At 44.1% G+C, this 18769-nt stretch overlaps 1 protein-coding gene across 1 annotated transcript in view; it reads left to right on the top strand.

The window, feature by feature from the left end:
* PCSK2 (proprotein convertase subtilisin/kexin type 2) overlaps positions 1-18769 on the top strand; it is a 273296-nt gene that overhangs the window by 181707 nt on the left and 72820 nt on the right. Inside the window, exon 6 of the mRNA XM_019462495.2 lies at positions 17772-17848. Within this exon, the coding sequence (XP_019318040.1) occupies positions 17772-17848 (77 nt within the window). The remainder of the gene's footprint in view (positions 1-17771; positions 17849-18769) is intronic.

An 18769-nucleotide genomic window follows, 5' to 3' on the forward strand; every position in this document is an offset into this window, starting at 1 on the left:
TCTTATTTTAATCATCTTGTTAGTAGGTAGAAAATGGGCACGTTCCACCTGATAACTTCCACAGTCCAGTGAAGCTAGAGTTAACAAAATGAGTTTAGACAATCATTTGTCTTGCAATTAGTTCATTCATTCATTCATTGGACATGCATTGACATCCCCTATGTCCATAGAGGCATCAAGTAAAACACTGTCCCCATCTTTGAACCACTTACAGTGAAATGGATAGGATGGAAAAGCGAGGCAAGTATTGTCAGTGGATATCTAGCCAAGACAGAGGGTCACATGGGGAAGGATCTTCTTAAACGGGGTGATATTTGAGCTGACTCAAGTTAGCCTGGTTTAGGGAGGAGGGAACTCTCCTCCCTTCACTCTATGCAGATGAAACAGCATAGAGCATAGGCATGGATGGAGCGATTGCCAGGGAGTACAGGAAGGTAACACTAGAGCCTGAAGCCATATATGTGTTTCCTAGACTGCTGTAACAAATTACCACAAACTGGGTGGTTTATAACCACAGAAGTTTATTCTTTCACAGTCCTGGAGGCCAGAAGTCTGAAATCAAGGTAACAACCTGGCTGGTTCTTCTGGAGACTCTGAGGGATAGTTGGTTCCATGCCTCTCTCCCGGTCTCAGGTGATTGTGGGCAACACTTGGCATTCCTTGGCTTATAGAGCCATCACTCCAATCTCTGCCCCCACCTTCAGCTGGCATTCTCCTCCCTCTGTGTCTCTGTCTCTATCCCTTCACATGGCGTTCTTTTTTAAAAAAAAAGTTTATTTATTTATTATGTGAGAGAGAGTGGGTGGGGGAGGGGCAGAGAGAGAGAGAGAGAGGGAGAGAGAGAATCCCATGCAGGCTCCATGCCACCAGCACAGAGCCCCACACAGGGCTTGAACTCGTGAACCGTGAGATCATGACCTGAGCTGAGATCAAGAGTCAGACGCTCAACCAACTGAGCCACCCAGCTCCTCCCACATGGCATTCTTAAAAAGACACCAGTCATTGGATTTAGGGCCCACTCTAACCTAGTATGGCCTCATTTAACCTGTTTGCCTCTGCAAAGGTGCTATTTCCAAATAAGGTCACATTCACGGGGGATTTGGTCTTCCATACCAAGGTTATGACTCCAACATATCTTTTTGGCAGACACAGTTCAACTCACAACAAAACAGGGTCCCTCAGACTACAGCCTACCCATTGCCCTTTTGCGGTTATTGCTTGTAAATAGGGTTTTATGGGAACGCAGCCACACCCACTTGTTCACCGAAGGCAGAAAAGAGTCATTGTGACAAAGACCATGGGGTCCACAAAGCCTAAAATATTTACCATCTGGCCCTTCCAGAAAAAGTTTAGGGACCCCTGAGCTAGAGAGAAATCTGGTAATCATGAATAGCCTTGGGGGTTAAGCCAAGGAGTGAGACCGTGGTGCCGACCACTCTAGGGAATGTGGTCTGATGTTGATAGAAAGTGTGCAGGCACCAATGGGCTGGAGAAGTCACAAAGAGAAGGCAGAGTGGGCAGGGGATTTGCAGGCTCCAGTGAGATATTGTGGTGATTAGTGAAGGAAGGGGCGGGAGACCATGCAGTGGAGAGCGAAGAATGAGATGTGGTGTCTGTGATTGGGACGATTATGCACTATGAGAAGATCAAAAGGGAGGTGCAGAGATGGAACTGAAGGGGAGTCAGTGGGGCAGGGGGGAGAAGACCATGGAACGGGAAGGCAAGGGGGAAGATGAGCATTCTCCATGGGTCTTAGAAATGCCACGACTGAGGATGGTAATGGGGTGGTGAGGAGCCCCATAAGCCAGGGCATGTGCTTCCCAAAAGGTCTAGAGCACTGTAGTTCCTTCCCAAAACACTAGCACCCATAATTCAACCGGTGCAGCCCCCATGCACAAAGTGACGGTGTGATTAATGTGGATTCTGGCGCTCCATCCTCGTAGCAACTTAATAAAGTATGTGCACAGCCTCCAAATGAAGGCTGTAATCACTTTTCCATAGTTTCTGAATTATGAAGTTGGATTCCCATCACAAGCGCTGTCAAGTTTTTTTGGCTTCGAAACCAATTAAAATGATGAACAGCTGTGAAAGGAACCAGACGTGCATTTCATCTTCCTCCAGAACAGTTAGGGATCAGTCCTTTTCCGTGTCACGTTTCACATTAGCCGGGAACATGAAATTGGGCTTGTTCAAAGGTAAGACTCAAACAACTTCTTCATGGAACAGAACTGATCCACTTAGCTTTTTTTTTTCCCCCAGCTGTAAACACTAAGATATTTACAATGTGCCTTTCTTCCTTCTGGCTTCTCTCCCAAGATCATAACACCCGGTATCCATCCTCTCCTGTTAGCAAGGTTATCCTAAAAGGAATCACCAAAGCAGGAATTAACTTTGGAAAAAAAAAAAAAAAAAAGACAAGTGAAAAGATTGCGGGAAGATTTTGTGTTTGATTTAGTATGGATGAGAAAGTAAGTGGCAACGGAAAACCTTGAGACCCACACCCCCCACCACCACCACACACACATCTTGCTGCTACATCATTTATCTCAGGTATATTAACGTGCCCACCCATCTCCAAGGGTACTGGGATAAGTCTCGTAATTTTTTCCCCACTTTTCATGGTAGGAAAGACCTGCAGAGAGAAGAGAATGAGTCTCCATCAGATCACATTCCCAGGACAAAGTCAACCCGTTCTAATTAAAAAGACTTGAGCAAGTCACATTCCCCCAGAGCCTCAGTTTTCCTGTCTGTAAAATGGGGGTTACAATACTCAATTCTCAAAACTACCATGAGGCTCAACCAACATTAATTTGTGTTGAATTATACACGTATGTGATTTATACCTAAAACTTGTACCTGTATGTATAATAACAATAGACCCCTGTGTGATCTACTTCTTCATGTTGCTATGCTTCTGACAGGTGGAAAAAACAGCGTTTTTGGAGATAGTCTCCAATAAATAACATTTGGACTGGACAGCCCCTTGGCTGAGGTGACTCAGTTATCAGTGAACTCTTTGCTATTTTTAGGGCTAAAAAGGGAGAGGCAGGCAATACTGAAGTTGTTGAGTCAGTCACACAGGGAGGGCTATAAAGCGGTGTCTCCCTTTCTCCCAGGACATCTGGACTCATAGGCAGTGGCCTGGGACCCCAGCAGCCATTCAGAGGCGAGCAGAACACATAGAGGACCTGAGGGAGGGGAAGCAGTGATCTCCTATCTCTACAACATCGCAGAATACCCAGCCAAAAGAGGGAAGCACAAATCAACTTGTACCTCGTCACCTTGACAACACAAATTTAGACCCTGGCTGCTAGATGCTCTTCTGATTCCTTTTCCAAAACAATGTCTCACTCTCGTCCTGCTGATTTACACGATTGCCATTGCAGGGCCTGAGAGCACACTCTGTCTTTGCGAGACTGGGAGAAGCGGGCTTGAACAGCCTTTGGAACAGGCGACTCCCAGCCGCTTCAATCTTCCCTCCCAGACAAGGGGTGAGGTCCAACAGCAGCTACTGTCAGCCCTTCCGAGGGCTGCCCCCCCCTTCCGTCCTGGGTCCAGGAGGACATCCCTGCAGTCTCCTGTGGGATCGCTCTCCCCATCTTCTCATTAAGTTGCCAAGACTAACTTGGACTGCCTTTCTTAAACCCACATCTCTTCTTTTCCTTCAACCTGAAGTTAGCTGCTGCCTCTGTCACCCTCTCCTGATGTGACGGGTAATAAAGTGATAAAGGCGCTCAGCACATCCACCAGTTGCCTTTGTGCAACTCGCTCAAGGTCAGCCTTGTCCTTGTGGGGACACAGAGGCACCTCGGCAGTGAAGGGCCCTGGGAAAGGTGGGGGGGGGGGGGGGGGCATCCAGCAGGGTTAGCACAGGGCCGGGAGGATTGACCACCCGGCTGACGGAACAGGTTGTACACCAGCATTGGCTTCAAGCGGGATCTATGCTCAAAGAGGTGATTGTCTCTGTGCACCCTCATTTTTATTAAATCCAAATTGTATCCTACTGCGTTAACTTTAGTTTGTCTATATCACTTGTTAGAACCCAGGAAACCCATATTGTTTCTTTTCAGGAAAGAGGCAGGGCTGTACAACTGAGCAGCTTTGAAATATACACACACTTTTAAAGAAATGCTTTAATTCCTATTGCTATTAAAACAGCTTGGCATTAAGTTTTGTCTATAATTGGGTATATTTTTAAAGTTTTGACAGAACTTTATTTTAAGCAGCAGGAAGCAAAAAATAATTCACACCTTAATATTCATCAAAAATTATTTAACAGCAGGAAACCTTCACTTTGAACTTCCACTCTTCTTTCTTGCAGAATCAATTCCTGTGACAGCTCTCACCTGCCAGGAGCACAGACAATCCAATAATATTATGCGTAGTAACCGCACACCTTATCTTGCTTTCTTGTTTTCCCTGGTCTATCAGGCCACGCCTTCAGAGCCAAGTAATCCATTGTGACAACTCTATTCTCAGAACTGACTTTCTCCATAGAAAGCACTTCACTCTGAAAGATGCCAAGAAGCTCCTGATGCTTCCAAAATACCACCCTTCATTCTCTACTATTAGAGATTGAGTTCTTTGGCTCCTTTCCATGTCCTTTCCCTTCTGCTAAAGCAAATAATACTGGAAAAGGCACTGTACTGAACTTATTCATCCTAAGATATGAATGGCTTATCAAATTCAGTTTCTTCCTGTCGTAGAGTTTAGGTGGATGGGGGAGGAGGGGAAGTGGGTGGAGAAGATTGTAACAGGGAGATTATGGATGTGTAAGGGGAAGGGAAGGGCCACAGGCAAGCCTGACCCCTTGCAGCACTTTACAAATAAAAGAGTCAGTGTGCATACACGAATCCCCTGGAGAGCCAGTTAAAATGCAGATTCACATTCAGCCAGCCTGGGGTACCGTCTAAGATTCTGCGTTTCTAACAAGTGCTCAGGTGATGTCAGTGCTACTGATCCCTAGGCCACACTGTATTGACTATACATCAGAATCGCCTGCAGAGTTGGGTTTTGTTAACTACTGATGCCCAAGCTCCGCCCCAGATGAATTAAATCAGAATCCAGGGGTCACTCAAGTATCCATCCTTCTAGAAGGTCCCCAGGCAATTCCCCTGAGCAGCCTGAGTTGAAAGGCACAGTTGGCTGCTAAAGATTGTGTTGAACACTTGGGTGTCAGTCCATAATTAATGTATTCACTCATGACGGCCAAAGGCAAGGCACCCCATCTCTTGTATGTTCCTCTCCAAAAGTGGCTTGCTACTCTACAATGCCTGGCAAGTAGTTGGTACTCGAGAAATAGTTGTTCATTGAAAAAAATAAATAGGTGACAGGCCGAACACAATGAATAAAGGCCAAGAGCCTACAGAATGTAAAGAATGGAAGCTAGAACGTCGAAATGACAAGTGACAAGATTGAGATTTGAGGACAGAAAATCTTTTCCATTACTCCTTCAGATCCCCTGTGCAGATAATCAGTTCTTGGCCCCTCTCGAGGCCGAGTCTGCTGATAACAGGAGAACCCGAAGCCGTGATATTGCCAGTGCTTTATTCCAGTGGTTCCCAAACATTGACCGGTCACAAACACACCTGCATGATTCTTGCCACGGGTGTTATTATTTACCTAGGAGATTTCCTTAAATTGACTCACCTCTTTTATTATAAATGAATGTGTTTTGAAGGGAAACTATAAATCACTATTTCAAACAGATAAACAACCAATATCCCTTGACATAAATGGAAGGTAACTGTCAAAATACATACAGTGAAAACAACTCAAGCTGGATACCCTGCCTGCCAATGCTTGCCTCTGTCAGATAAGAAGACGTATGGCAAGGCTGAGGGAGGTATTAAAGACACAGTGCGCTTAACGGAGACTTGTCTGTCGCTGCATAATAAGAAGGATTGGGGGACTGCTTTGAAAGAAGTCACGGTCTGGCCTGCAAGGCCGTATTAGTGAAGGCACGGCGTGTATGCATCGCATGAAACATCTCTCTTGGCCAGCAGTTCTCAAACTGTATTCAGAAATCCAAGGGCCACCAACGGGCACCAGGGTGGCTCAGTCAGTTAAGCGTCCAACTTTGGCTCAGGTCATCATCTCACAGTTCGTGGGTCTGAGCCCCGCATCGGGCTCTGTGCTGACAGCTCGGAGCCTGGAGCCTGCTTAGAATTCTGTGTCTCCCTCTCCCTCTGCCCCTCCCCCCCACTCATGCTCTGTTTCTCTCTCAAAAATAAATAACATTAAAAAATATTTTTTTTTAAGAACGCCTAGGGCCATCAAGTAGTGCTGAAGAGGCTCTGGGGGAAAAAAAGAAGAAGAAGCATTTCCAAGATTTCAGTTTCTGAGGAATCCAGCCACCCATGCTTACATACACTGTGATGTTTGTTTTTCAAAAAGAGTTCTGCTTCTAAGAGGAACAACATAATCGAGAGGAAAAGGGACTAGCTTGAAGCTTGCCGTTGGAAGGAGGAGAAGGAGATTTCTCTTTTGAAAGCATATTTGCTGCTTTGGGCCTCAAAGGCGTCATACCCACCTAGGATGAGAGAGTTTACTAACCAAAACTATGCTGTTTGAAAAATGAATGGATCACGCAAAGAAAGAGATGTGTTTCCTGGCCCTTTAGTGAGGTGTGTCTTGGGTGGGGGTTCAATTATTGGCTCAATTTACACGCTTGGATTTAGACAAAATGACCCATGGACATTGTAGGGTGTAAGTACACTAAATTGTGTATTTACTTCAATTTGCTAGGTATTTTTCTCTTTTAAGCAACGCATGCAATAGAATGTGATGGTTATGTTCCTTTTTTTTTTTTTTTTAATGTTTATTTCTTTTTGAGAGAGAGAGAGAGAGAGAGTGCTCGTGCTAGCAGGGGAGGGGCAGAGAGGGGGAGACAGAGGATCCAAAGTCGGCTCTGTGCTGACAGCAGAGACCCCGATGCAGGGCTCGAACTCACGAACCGTGAGATCATGACCTGAGCTGAAGTGGGATGCTTAACCGACTGAATCACCCAGGTGTCCCTGGAATGGTATGTTCTTATGCAGAGCAGCAAGACTGCATGGTTAGAGGAGAGGCCTTTCTGAGTCAGACTGTTTATTTATTTTGAGGAAGAGAGAGAGAGAAAGAGAGAGAGGGGCAGGGAGAGAGAATGCTAAGCAGGCTCTGTACTGTCAGAGACTCTGTCTCCTTTCATCTTTGTGACCTCAGGCAAAATACTCAGTGTCTCTGTGCCTCAGTTTCCTTGCTCATGGAACAAGAGTGATAAGAATATTGTCTACCCCCTAAGGATGTTGTAAGGAGAAGCTGACGCATGCAAAGCATCCGAAAGAGCCCCTTGCACAAAGCAACCACTCATTGTGTGTTACCTGTTGTTATTATGGCAAAAAAAAAATTTTTTTACATAAAATCAAGTGTTATGCCATGAAAATTTTGTCTTCCACCCCAGACCCCATGACCCTCCCTAGAGGCAGAGTAGTATATATAGGTTCTTAGGTATCTTTCCAGAAATACTGTATGCATTTACTATAAAGAATATGCTCTCTAAGCACCTGGGTGGCTCAGTGGTTTAAGCGTCTGACTCTTCATTTCGGCTCAGGTCACGATCTCATGGTTCGTGAGTCTGAGCCCCGTGTAGGGCTCTGTGCTGACAGGGTGGAGCCTGATTGGGATTCTCTCTCTCTGTGCCCCTCTTTCTCTCAACATAAATAAATAAACTTTTTAAAAAATACTTTAAAAATATCCTTCTCTTCTGTGCAATTAGGAGCTCACAAGGCTCCTACACCCTGCCTTTCTTTTAATTTTTTTCTAATGTTTACTTATTTTTGAGAGAGAGTGCAGGCTGCGGAGGGGCAGAGAGAGGGAGACACAGAATCTGAATCAGGCTCCAGGCTCTGAGCTGTCAGCAGAGAGCCCAACGTGGGGCTCCAACCCATGGACCACGAGATCCAAAGTCAGACGCTTAACCGGCTGAGCCACCAAGGAGCCCCTACACATTGCCTTTCTTACTTGACAATACTTGTTAGGAATGAGTTCATGATAGGCTTGGTCCCTCATTCTTTGCTGAGCCTGCAGAGTTTGGCATCTTATGGAGGCCCCATTGTTTATTTAAGTCGGCCCCACTATTGAACATTTACAATCATGCTGCCAGGAATACACTCAAAAGCAAATGTTTCATACATGTGCAAGTATATCTTTAGGATAAATTCTTAGAAGTGGGATGGCTGGGTCAAAGAGTCTGTGGATCTTTTATTTTGGTAGATATTGCCAAATTCCTCTTCCAAGAAATGGCACCAATTTGCACACACAGCTCTCTCCCCTCCTTCTCAGAAAACTATTTTAAATTCATAAAACAAAATACATGAAATAATCAAAGAAAGCAACTGTATTGAGACACAGTTATCCACGTGTAAGAATACAAGTGTGAAATGGTAATACATATCATTCTTTCTCAACACGTTGAACAACAAAATCTAGTGGCAGGTAGGAGTGAATAGGAAAAATATTTCAGCGTATCTGCAACAACTGTAACGTGATATGAAACTACATGCTGGTGACAAGCTCCCAGGTCCTGCTAATAATATCGTGGCCTGTAGCCTCCATCCGTAATTGAAGGAAATGCTAAATCTGACTTGGCAGCTAGTGATAATAAAGATGTAAATTCTTTCGGAACAAGTGAGGGACCCTATCAGTGGAACCGAGCCAGCCCTCAGAGATTAACTGTGGTGAGTGGCAGCTTCTCGTCAATGCAGCAGGTCAACCCCAGGAATTCACACTTTCAGGGCAGCTCTTAAATTTCGTGGGTGGGAATCAGCCTCATCTAGCCAAAACCCATTTCATTGGCCTTCTGAAGTGACAAGACAAGTCAAGATGTGGACAGGCAGGGATAAGTCTACAGAAGCCACCAAAGATGTTGCTTTGACTGTTTCTCAGAGATAGCCCTACCTCTTCCTTCAGTACACCTGCTCTCCTATCCCCAGGGTTTGGGAGAATATTAAATAAAATAAGAGAATTTTAACTCCTTTGAAAACAAAAAAGCACTCGTTCTTTGTTTTCATGTTTATTTATTTTAAGAGAGAGAGCGCATGTGTGCGAGTTGCAGAGGGGCAAAGAGAAAGGGAGAGAGAGAATCCCAAGCAGGCTCTGCGCTGTTAGCTCAGAGCCCCCCTCGGGGCTTGATCCCACACAACGCGAGATCGTGACCTGAGATGAAATCAAGAGTCACAGGCTTAACCAACTGAGCCACCCAGGAGCCCCTAAAGGGCACTCATTCTTAAGACTCTGTGTTAACCATTGGGAATTAATATTATTTTCTCTTCTTATGTGTAGTGCTTAGAACCTCTCTCAAATCTGCTGATAAAAGTGACCCTGTGGGCCAAGGAAGGAGCTGTTTAGCTTTGGAAAATATAAAAAGTCTAGTGGTCCAGGACACCGTCTGGGGTGATCCTTGCCCGGCCTGGCTAGGATGCTACCTTGTTCTCTTACCCCGAGAATATTCCAGTGGCTAGAGAAATTACTGGAATTTACCAGAGCAAGAAGGAAGTGATGGTAGGAGGCGTCAAATAAGAGAACACCCCGTCACTGGAAAAATGCACAACTCTAGCAATCTTAGGAGTATAAAAGAAAGATTTCAAACAATTTTCTGACTATGCATCTTTTTTTTTTTTTTAATTTTTGAGTGCTGGAGAAATGTTAAATTTCATTAAGTTTTACGGCCAGACTTAATATAGACATAAATCCCTTTAATGTTGGTTTCAGTCAAAAGTGAGCTGAACATTATCGTTAAAGCAGTGCATGTGGGAGAATTATTTGAGGAAAATCAAAATAGGCACAGTTGGGAACGTTCAGCCATGACCATATTAGATGCAAGCAGCAAAATTCTGTAGGCTCTAAAGGACTGGGCTATTTTGCTGCTCAGTTTCCATACAGACGAGCTTTGTTCCGGGGCAATATGGTTGCAGTTTGCAAGTCTATCTGGGGAAACTCATTTCTCTTTCATTAGTCCAGGAGCGCAGTGCAATTTCAGCTAATACGGTTACACAGCTCCTAGCTGGGTTATTTGGTTAAATGCCTTCAGGGAAAGTAGCAAGGCAGAATAAAGGGACCAACGAGACAGATGTACTTTCTTGTTCTAAGTGCCTATAGCTGTGGGAAATCTCATTGGCGATTAATCACATGCCACGCTGTACTCATAAACTCCTATCATTTGAGATATTATTTAAGTGTGACATTTCACAGGGCACACCTTGTCTCCTGGTCCAATTTCTTTGATATTTGAGCTTACAGATGACTCTAACTGGGGAGATCTACTTGCCATAGTTCTTGGACATGGTAGCACTTACATGCATTTGTGTGGCATTGATGAAAGCACTCCCTGCTGGTGGGTGAGTTGCAAAACCACACCCTCCTTCCCGGCCAGCAAATTAGAAAATGTGTTCCCTTCTGGGCAAACAAATGAGAAAAGAGTGCCCCCACCCCAAGACAGGCCAATTCTTTTTTAAAGCCCCACCCCAGGGCACACAGCTTGTGGAGTCCAGGGCAGCCTTGAATTCCTCCCCTTGGACATGCACCCTTATGCACAACTGTGCATGGGCAGCCCTGATGAAAAAAAGACCACATTCCCAATGTTGTAGTCAGACTACAGAGGTTGCTCCTCGCGCTCTAAAGAGGTCTGTTCACTCATAGCCATGGATCCCCACGTTACCTACCTTGGCCTATTAGGAAAGCTAGGTACTGTCAGAATGTGAGCACAGCATCATATTTCAAAATGAAAGATGAGTATGGCCTTGTGTGGCAGACAGGACACTTGTAGATGGAGAGACAAAGGCCTAGAGGGTTGTTGCCTCTAGAAACAGCCTTCAACCAGTGATGGACAGGGAGATGGTGGCAATAATGGTGAGGCCTCCCTACCGTCCCAGCCTTCTGCCTCCAAGAGTGCCCCTACCAGTTTCTGACCATAGTAACACCCGATGACCCACCTTTGATTGGCATGAGACCCGGGAGACGTAAATGTCAAACTCTTAGCAATGTAGTAAGGCTAGTTTGTATCAGATTCCTTTTCAGCAGCTACAACCCACCTAGAGAGAAGAGGAAAGGGGACGGGCACGTCTCAGAGCAAAAGGGGGCCCTCAGGAAGACAAGGACTGCGCAGGATGCTATAGTGTAGGCCTCAGGCTCTCAGAGGGCAGCCTGATTTGGCAAACTCTTTCTATAAAAGTAAATATTTCGAGATTTGTAGGTTTCTGTCACAACCACTTAAGTCTGCTGTTGGAGTGTGAAAGCAGCCAGTGGCCACTAAACAAATAGACATGGTTATGTTCCAATAAAACTTTATTTACAAAAACAGGTAGAGGGTCAGATTTGGCACATACCATATTTTGTGACTCTTGCTATCGGTGATCAAAGAGAGTGAAGGACACAGAAGAAGTAGGAGTGAGAGAATGCCCCCATTTTGGGGCAATGCACTTGCCAGCTTACATCGATTCTTTCATTCTGCCCTCACAGCAACCAGGTACTTACATCTTATCACCTGCATTGTAAAGATGAGGAAACTAGGGTTTCCAGAAAACAAGATCATTGCCAAGACCAAACTGCTTAGGTTTGACACCAGATCTGTCTGACCTGAATGCCTCTCTCCCTTTCTCTAGTCCAAGCTGATGCCTACAGACACATTTGTTGTGTACAACCCCAACAGGGACAGTCTGCGGGTCCCAGAGGCATTAAATTCCAGATTTGGGGGCAAGAGTGGCAGTGCCGGAGCCAGGTTCAGTCTCGGGGAGTCTTAGAAGCTTCTCTGTGTATGTGAAAGCCAAGGGGCATGGTTGCCACTGGGTTCACCGCCAGCTTTCGCGGTGAGACCAGCTCTGGCATCCGAATGTGCCATTTGTCGGCCTGTGACTTTGATGGCTGCACAAAGGCAGCACCTCGGACATGAGAAATCAGAAGATTACTTGAAAATAAGTAAGTTCCTGTCCTTTCTTAGCTTAATGTGCAGGCAGGCCATCTGGTGGAAAGCTCACAGTACAAACAAGAACCAAAGTCATAACTATTAAGCTTCCTTTCTAAATTTTTTTTGGTGTTTATTTATTTTTGAGACACAGAGAGACAGAGCATAAGCAGTGGAGGGGCAGAGACAGAGGGAGACACAGCATCCGAAGCAGGCTCCAGGCTCTGAGCTGTCAGCACAGAGCCCGACATGGGGCTCGAACTCACAGACTGTGAGATCATGACCTGAGCTGAGGTCCAACACTTAACCGACTAAGCCACCCAGGTGCCCCTGAAACTTCTTTTCTAAGGACTAATCTAGACCTGCTTTCTGACCCCGCAGTCAAATATTCAGAAATTAAGCCCCAGAATTATTAAGTACCAGAGGGTTTATTTTTTCCTCCCACACTCAACTCTTATAAGAGAAACGAACCATTATCAGAAGTTTCTTCCAGAAATAACTTCCAGGGCAGCCCTGAGGTCGGTTTGGATTCAGTCCAGCCTTCTCACTTTCTGCACGACGGGACAATGATAATTCAAGTTCTTCATGATGACTCTGAATCATCCTGATCCTGAATCATCTGTGATTAAATTATGTTTGCTAAACAGTTAGTATTTTCTAAAGCAAGAAAATAAGACTAATGCGTTTCCAAAAGAAGTTATGGAAGAATCTAAACCAAAACAAGCGGCTGGCTTAGCCTGGGATGACCAGAGCATTCAACTTCCAGAGACACCACTTCCCCCTAAACGTCCACGTTATTGGCTATTTTAGAAAATTCCAGCATAACTCAAGCCCCATTTAATTTATTCCTGTACACAAATAATTTTATGGAAGGCAACATTGTAACTCAAATCAATAAATGATTCGGTTTGGGCTATAAAAGTATAAACAGAACACTTACAAAAAATTGCTCACTGTTCTTTCTGGCCATAAACCGTTTGATTTTTGGCCAAAAGACATGCCAGAGCAGCCACTTGCCTTCCTCGATACTTAGCCTAGACTCTTCCACAAGGAATTAAGCATTAGTCACCAAATTAACTAAAAGACAACAGCAAAAAAGTTTGTAAGTCATCAACCATTTCAACCTTCACAAGTGAATCTGACCCCTGACAACACACGGTCTTTCTCGTCTTACAAAAGTGGACTCAGGGTTCCACGGATTCTCAGGTGCCAGTTCTGCCATCAGATCTCTTCAATGTTCCCCCCAGCCCCACCCACCTCAGGGCAAGCCATTTTCTCCAGGACCAGGAATTGGAGGCAAAAAGCCTCAGCCCAGATCACAGGTAATAATTATAAACCAGAAAAGTGAACCCGGGTGAAAGAGTGTGACCGTGGGCAATCAGGCAGCAAACACAGAGGTGCAGACCAGTTCGATTTTTCTTTTCTCTAATGGAATTTAACTTCTTATCTGCCAGCCTGATGGCACTCGCTCAAGGCAGAAATTTGACCTTGGTCAGTTCAGGGGGTGCCCCCCGCTCCTGTCTCCAGAATTGTCCCTGAGCTTCAAAGGACCGGCACAGCGCTGAGGATGCGGGGTGCGTGCACTTGCGGCTCGCGTCTGTGCCCCTGGATTCCACTCTTGCGTCCCCATTCTCACGGATTGGTTGTCACTTCGTGTGGATCCTGCCTGAACCCTGGATCCCCAGTGTCCTGACTCCCGAGCTTTCTAGGCCAGCTGATTTTTACTGCCACACTCTCACCCCTGTCAGCCTCCCACAGAGTATTCTGTTGCCCACTGCTCCACACTGATGGCCAAAGAAATGCAGAGTGGGGCCACCCCAAGTCCCCGAACGCAGACATCCCGGGGAGCCGCTGCTGATCTGCAGCAACACAAGATGAGTCCCCTGTCCCCAGATGAGTCCCAGACCCCTCCGACTTTGGACATTCCAACCCCCATCCCACTCCAGAACAAAAAAAAAAGAGGGCCCCCTCTGAGAGCCCCACAATAGCTACATATTGAATGTTCTGTCCAACTTGCCTTACCGCCAGGCAATTTTGCTCTCTTCTGTAGAGAAACAAACTAGGCTCAGCCTACAGTCCTCCCAGTCTGTTGCTTCGGCTTCGACTCCAGCTTTGAAGCCCCAAAGAGAAAGTATTAATTTGGGTTTCTCTCGACACTCCATCTACCAACTCTACCTAAGAATGCTCTTGTCTCAAAAACTCAGAGAACGTTAGGGTAACCAAACATAGTAACTATTTCAAAATAGTATCCCTCAAAAGGACTGAAATCCAAACAGTTCAAGAAAAGTAAAAAAAATAAAACGACACACAAAAAAACCATGCCTGATCTGAGAGTGTCTCCCAGAGACGGGAAATAGAGACCAGAGAGAGAATTAAATTTTTTTAAAAAGGTAAATGAGTGTAGTTTGGGACCAAAGGGGAGAAGGAGGAACAGATAATTTGGAGCCAATCATTATGGCCAGAGGAGACAGGAAGTTGTCCTCTCTGATGACCAGGTGTTAAAGGAAGACCTATATTCTAGAATAAAAGATAGGCTTATTTGACACAGAAGATGCATTGACCCAAACTTCCAACGGGGTAAGAGAAGGTGGAAAATGAGGGATTGATTTTTGATAGGTATGAAGTTTCAGTTATGCACACGAGTAAGTTCTAGAACTGTGCTGTGCAACACAGTCAACAATACGGTATTGTGTGCTTCACACTATGTTAAGAGGGTAGATCTCATGTTAAATGTTCTCACCGAGACAAAAACATAAATAACACACAGACACAAAAGAACAAAAGGAAATTTGGGAAGGTGATGAACATGCTTTTAGCACCTTGTCTGGGGTGATGTTATCATGGGTGTAGGCACATGCCCAAACTCATCATACATGAAGTATATCAATGCCTCAATAATGCCAAAAATTCTTAAATTAAAAAAAAAATTAACACCATAAACAAAAATAAATCCAATATGGATGAAAGAACAAAATGTGAGACCAGAAGCCATCAAAGTCCTAGAGGAGAAGACAGGAAGTAACCTCTTTGCCATCTGCTGCAGCAGCAACTTCTTACTGGACATGTCTCCCGAGTCAAGGGAAAGAAAAGCAAAAATAAACTACAGGTACCTCATCAAGATAAAATCTCTGCACAGTGAAGGAAACAATCAACAAAACTAAAAGACAACCTTTGGAATGGGAGAAGATATTTGCAAACAACATATCTGATAAAGGGTTAGTATCCAAAATATATACAGAACTTTTAAAACTCAACACCCAAAAAACAAATAATCCACTTAAGAAAAGGGCAGAAGACATGAATAGATGTTTTTCCAAAGAAGACATCCAGCTGGCCAACGGACACATGAAAAGATGCTTAACATCATTCATCATCAGGGAAATACAAATCAAATCCACAATGAGATGGGACACCTGGGTGGTTCAGTTGGTTAAGCCTCTGACTCCTGATTTCAACTCAGGTCATGATCTCACAGTTCATGGGATTGAGCCCCACATCTGCCCTGACAGCACAGAGCCTGCTCAGGATATTTCTCTCTCTCTCTCTCTCTCTCTCTCTCTCCCACCCCCCACCCTTCTGCCCTGCTTGCACTCTCTCTCTCCCTCAAAATAAATAAATAAACATTAAAAAAAATGAGATATCCCCTTACACCTTTTGTCAGAATGGCTAAAATTAACAACACAGGAAACAACAGGTGTTGGCAAGGATGTAGAGAAAGGGGAATCTTCTTACACTGTTGGTGGGAATGCAAACCGGTACAGCCTCTCTAGAAAACAGTATGGAGGCTCCTCAAAAAGTTAAACATAGAACTACCTATGATCCAGCAATTGCACTACTTGGTATTTACCCAAAGGTTACAAAAATACTGATTCAAAAGGATACATCCACCTTAATGTTTACAGCAGTATTACCAACAATAGCTACACTATGGTGAGAGCCCAAGTGTCCATCAACTGATGAATGGGTAAAGAAGATGTGATATAGATAGATAGATATAGATATATATACATGTATATAGTGGATAAAGAAGATGTGAGATATATGGAATATTACTCAGCCATCAAAAAGAACGAACTCTTGCCATTTGCAATGGGGTGGATTGAGCTAGAGAATACTATGCTAAGCAAAATAAGTCAGAGAAAGATAAATACCATATGATTTCACTCATGTGTGGAATTTAAGAAACAAAATAAGTGAACATAGTGGGGGGAAAATAGAGGCAAACCAAGAAACAGACTCTTAACTGGAGAGAACAAACTGATGGTTACTGGTGGCGAGGTGGGCGGGGGTGGGGGGGATGGGTTAAATGGGTGATGGGTCTTGAGGGCACTTGTGATGAGCACCAGGTGTTGCATATAAGTGATGAATCATTACATCCCACACCTGAAACTAATATTACACTTCATGTTAACCAACTGGAATTTAAATAATAAAAACTGGAAAAAATAAAAACACAAATTTCAATCATCGTTTCACTATATGCTAACTAATTTGGATGTAAACTTTAAAAAATAAAAAATAAAATTAAAAAAAAAACCACAAATTTCAGGGTGACGTCTATCCCAAACACAACATTTATTTAAATAAATTAGTATTATAATTCTGATTACTACAACTACTGGTGACTAATAGCCCTTTGTCCATCCAGCAAATGGAAACGCAAACTAATGGAATTCATCAGTTTGCTTTTAAAAACATTATGCCACTGATACATAAAGTTTACAGACTAAAGTGTTTTACCTCATACAAGGGCACGATTCCTGAAAATGTCTCAGGACCCATGAAATCAAGAAATGCCCACACTGGAATATATGCCTAATCCAGTGCTTTCTAGCCAAATGTATACTGTGGACCAGGAAGCCATCTGGGTCTCTACTGCAAAACTCAAAAACAGAACAGAGAAAAATGGGATTCTCGTTCTGAGCATTCCAGGCAAGCAGAGAAAGCAGTGGGAAGGATGAATTAGTCTCCAAAAGATGGTAGATCATTTCCCATCATGGGCCAAAATAAAAGGTCGGCCAACTAAAGGCCTAAATGGAAAACTATTTAAGTGGATATGTAATTGATTTCTTGGGGGGGGGGGGAGACTCTCAAGGGGAAAAATGGAAGTGTTAGATGCATAGAATTTAAACTTCTAACCAAATACTGTAGGGTGTAGAGTACTCCCCGTTCATAATTGTATATTTATTTGTTTGGTCATTTGATTGATGTCTGTGCCCCCAGCTAGGCTGTAAGTTATACAAGGGCGTTCCCATATCTGGCATAATCACTGGCATATATTAGACTCTGACCTTTGTTGAGTGACTCAATGAGGTTGATATTGTGCTGATGTTAGGGGCTTGGGCAGAGGTTTAACACCCATAAATATAAAGGACACAAGCCTAGGTCAGTCTGAAGCAGGGAGCCTTCTGCACAAAGCAAGAAAACTCCAGAGATTGCCTCACTTGTGACATAAGACCGAGAGCATTCTGACCATCAAGCCAAGGAAGCATAACATAAGTCCTGGATTCTAGGTGAAGCCCATTCACCCACAGATGGTAACTCAACTTAAAATGGAGACAGTCCTGGAGAGCACAGGACTCAAATTTGCTAGTTCATTGAGGGCCTGAAGCAGAATGGAATGAGGAAGTCTGGGAAGAGGATAAAGGGAGGGACAGAGAGATCCAAGGACACACCAGCTCTGTCACCCCTTTGCAAGGGCTGGCCCAGGGAGGAACATTAACACAGCACTCCACAGAGGACCTGTAAGCATCAGACAGTCATGTCTTGAAGCATCCTCTCTGGCCTGTCCACCTGGCTTGACTGACCTAATGAGACGCCTTGTGTTTTTCAGAACGCCGAAGCGAGCTATGACTTCAGCGGCAATGACCCCTACCCCTACCCTCGATACACAGACGACTGGTTCAACAGGTATACTGGGCCTCGGGGGCCACCTTTGACTTTAGATCTGGGGGTTTTGTTTGACTCTGTTTTGAAAACTTGGCTATTCCCAGGAAAATAATCTTAGTGCTTCCCTAAATTATACTGTGATTTTTCTCCGTCATAGCTACATTCTCTAAATTCTTGGATTTTGTTAATATGGCAATGTTCCTCTAGAATGGTCTTGGACTATTTTGTTTGGATGAGTTGGGAGTTATTTGCCACTTTACTAAAGATAGAAGATGGGGCGCCTGGGTGACTCAATCAGTTAAGCATCTGACTTCACCTCAGGTCATGGTCTCATGGTTTGTGAGTTCAAGCCCCGCACTGGGCTCTGTGCTGACAGCTCTGAGCCTGGAGCCTGCTTTGGATTCTATGTCTCCCTCTCTCTCTGCCCCTCAGTCTCTCTTTGTCTCTCTCTTAAAAATAAATAAACATTTTTAAAAAGACAAAAGAAAATAGAAATAATAAGAAATCCTTTTCAACCCACCATAAGATGATAAAAAACATGCTCGTTCCACTTGATCTGTTGAAGACAACTGTTTTGGCCCTCTGCTCTGTTTCTATGTGTTTTGGAAAAATGCTTCTGCTGTAACCTTATGAGGGCTCATGTAGTTCCTTGCAATGGAGCAGTAAGCATAATTGGCAAAGGTTTGAAGTATTTTTTTAATTGAGGCATAATCGACATATGACATTATACCAATTTCAGGTATACAACATAGCGATTTGATATTTGCATATGTCACAAGATGATCACTGCATTAAGTCTGGTTAGCATCTGACACCATGCATAGTACCAAAGAAATATTTTTTCTTGTTGATGAGGTCATTTAAGATCTATTCTCTTAGCCATTTCCAAATACACAATGCAGTGTCATCAACCCATAGGTTCGAAGCATTGCTTGGCGTCCT

Source organism: Panthera pardus, unplaced genomic scaffold (genome assembly GCF_024362965.1).
Source record: "Panthera pardus isolate Hobbes unplaced genomic scaffold, ASM2436296v1 HiC_scaffold_25, whole genome shotgun sequence".
Lineage (NCBI taxonomy): Eukaryota > Metazoa > Chordata > Mammalia > Carnivora > Felidae > Panthera > Panthera pardus.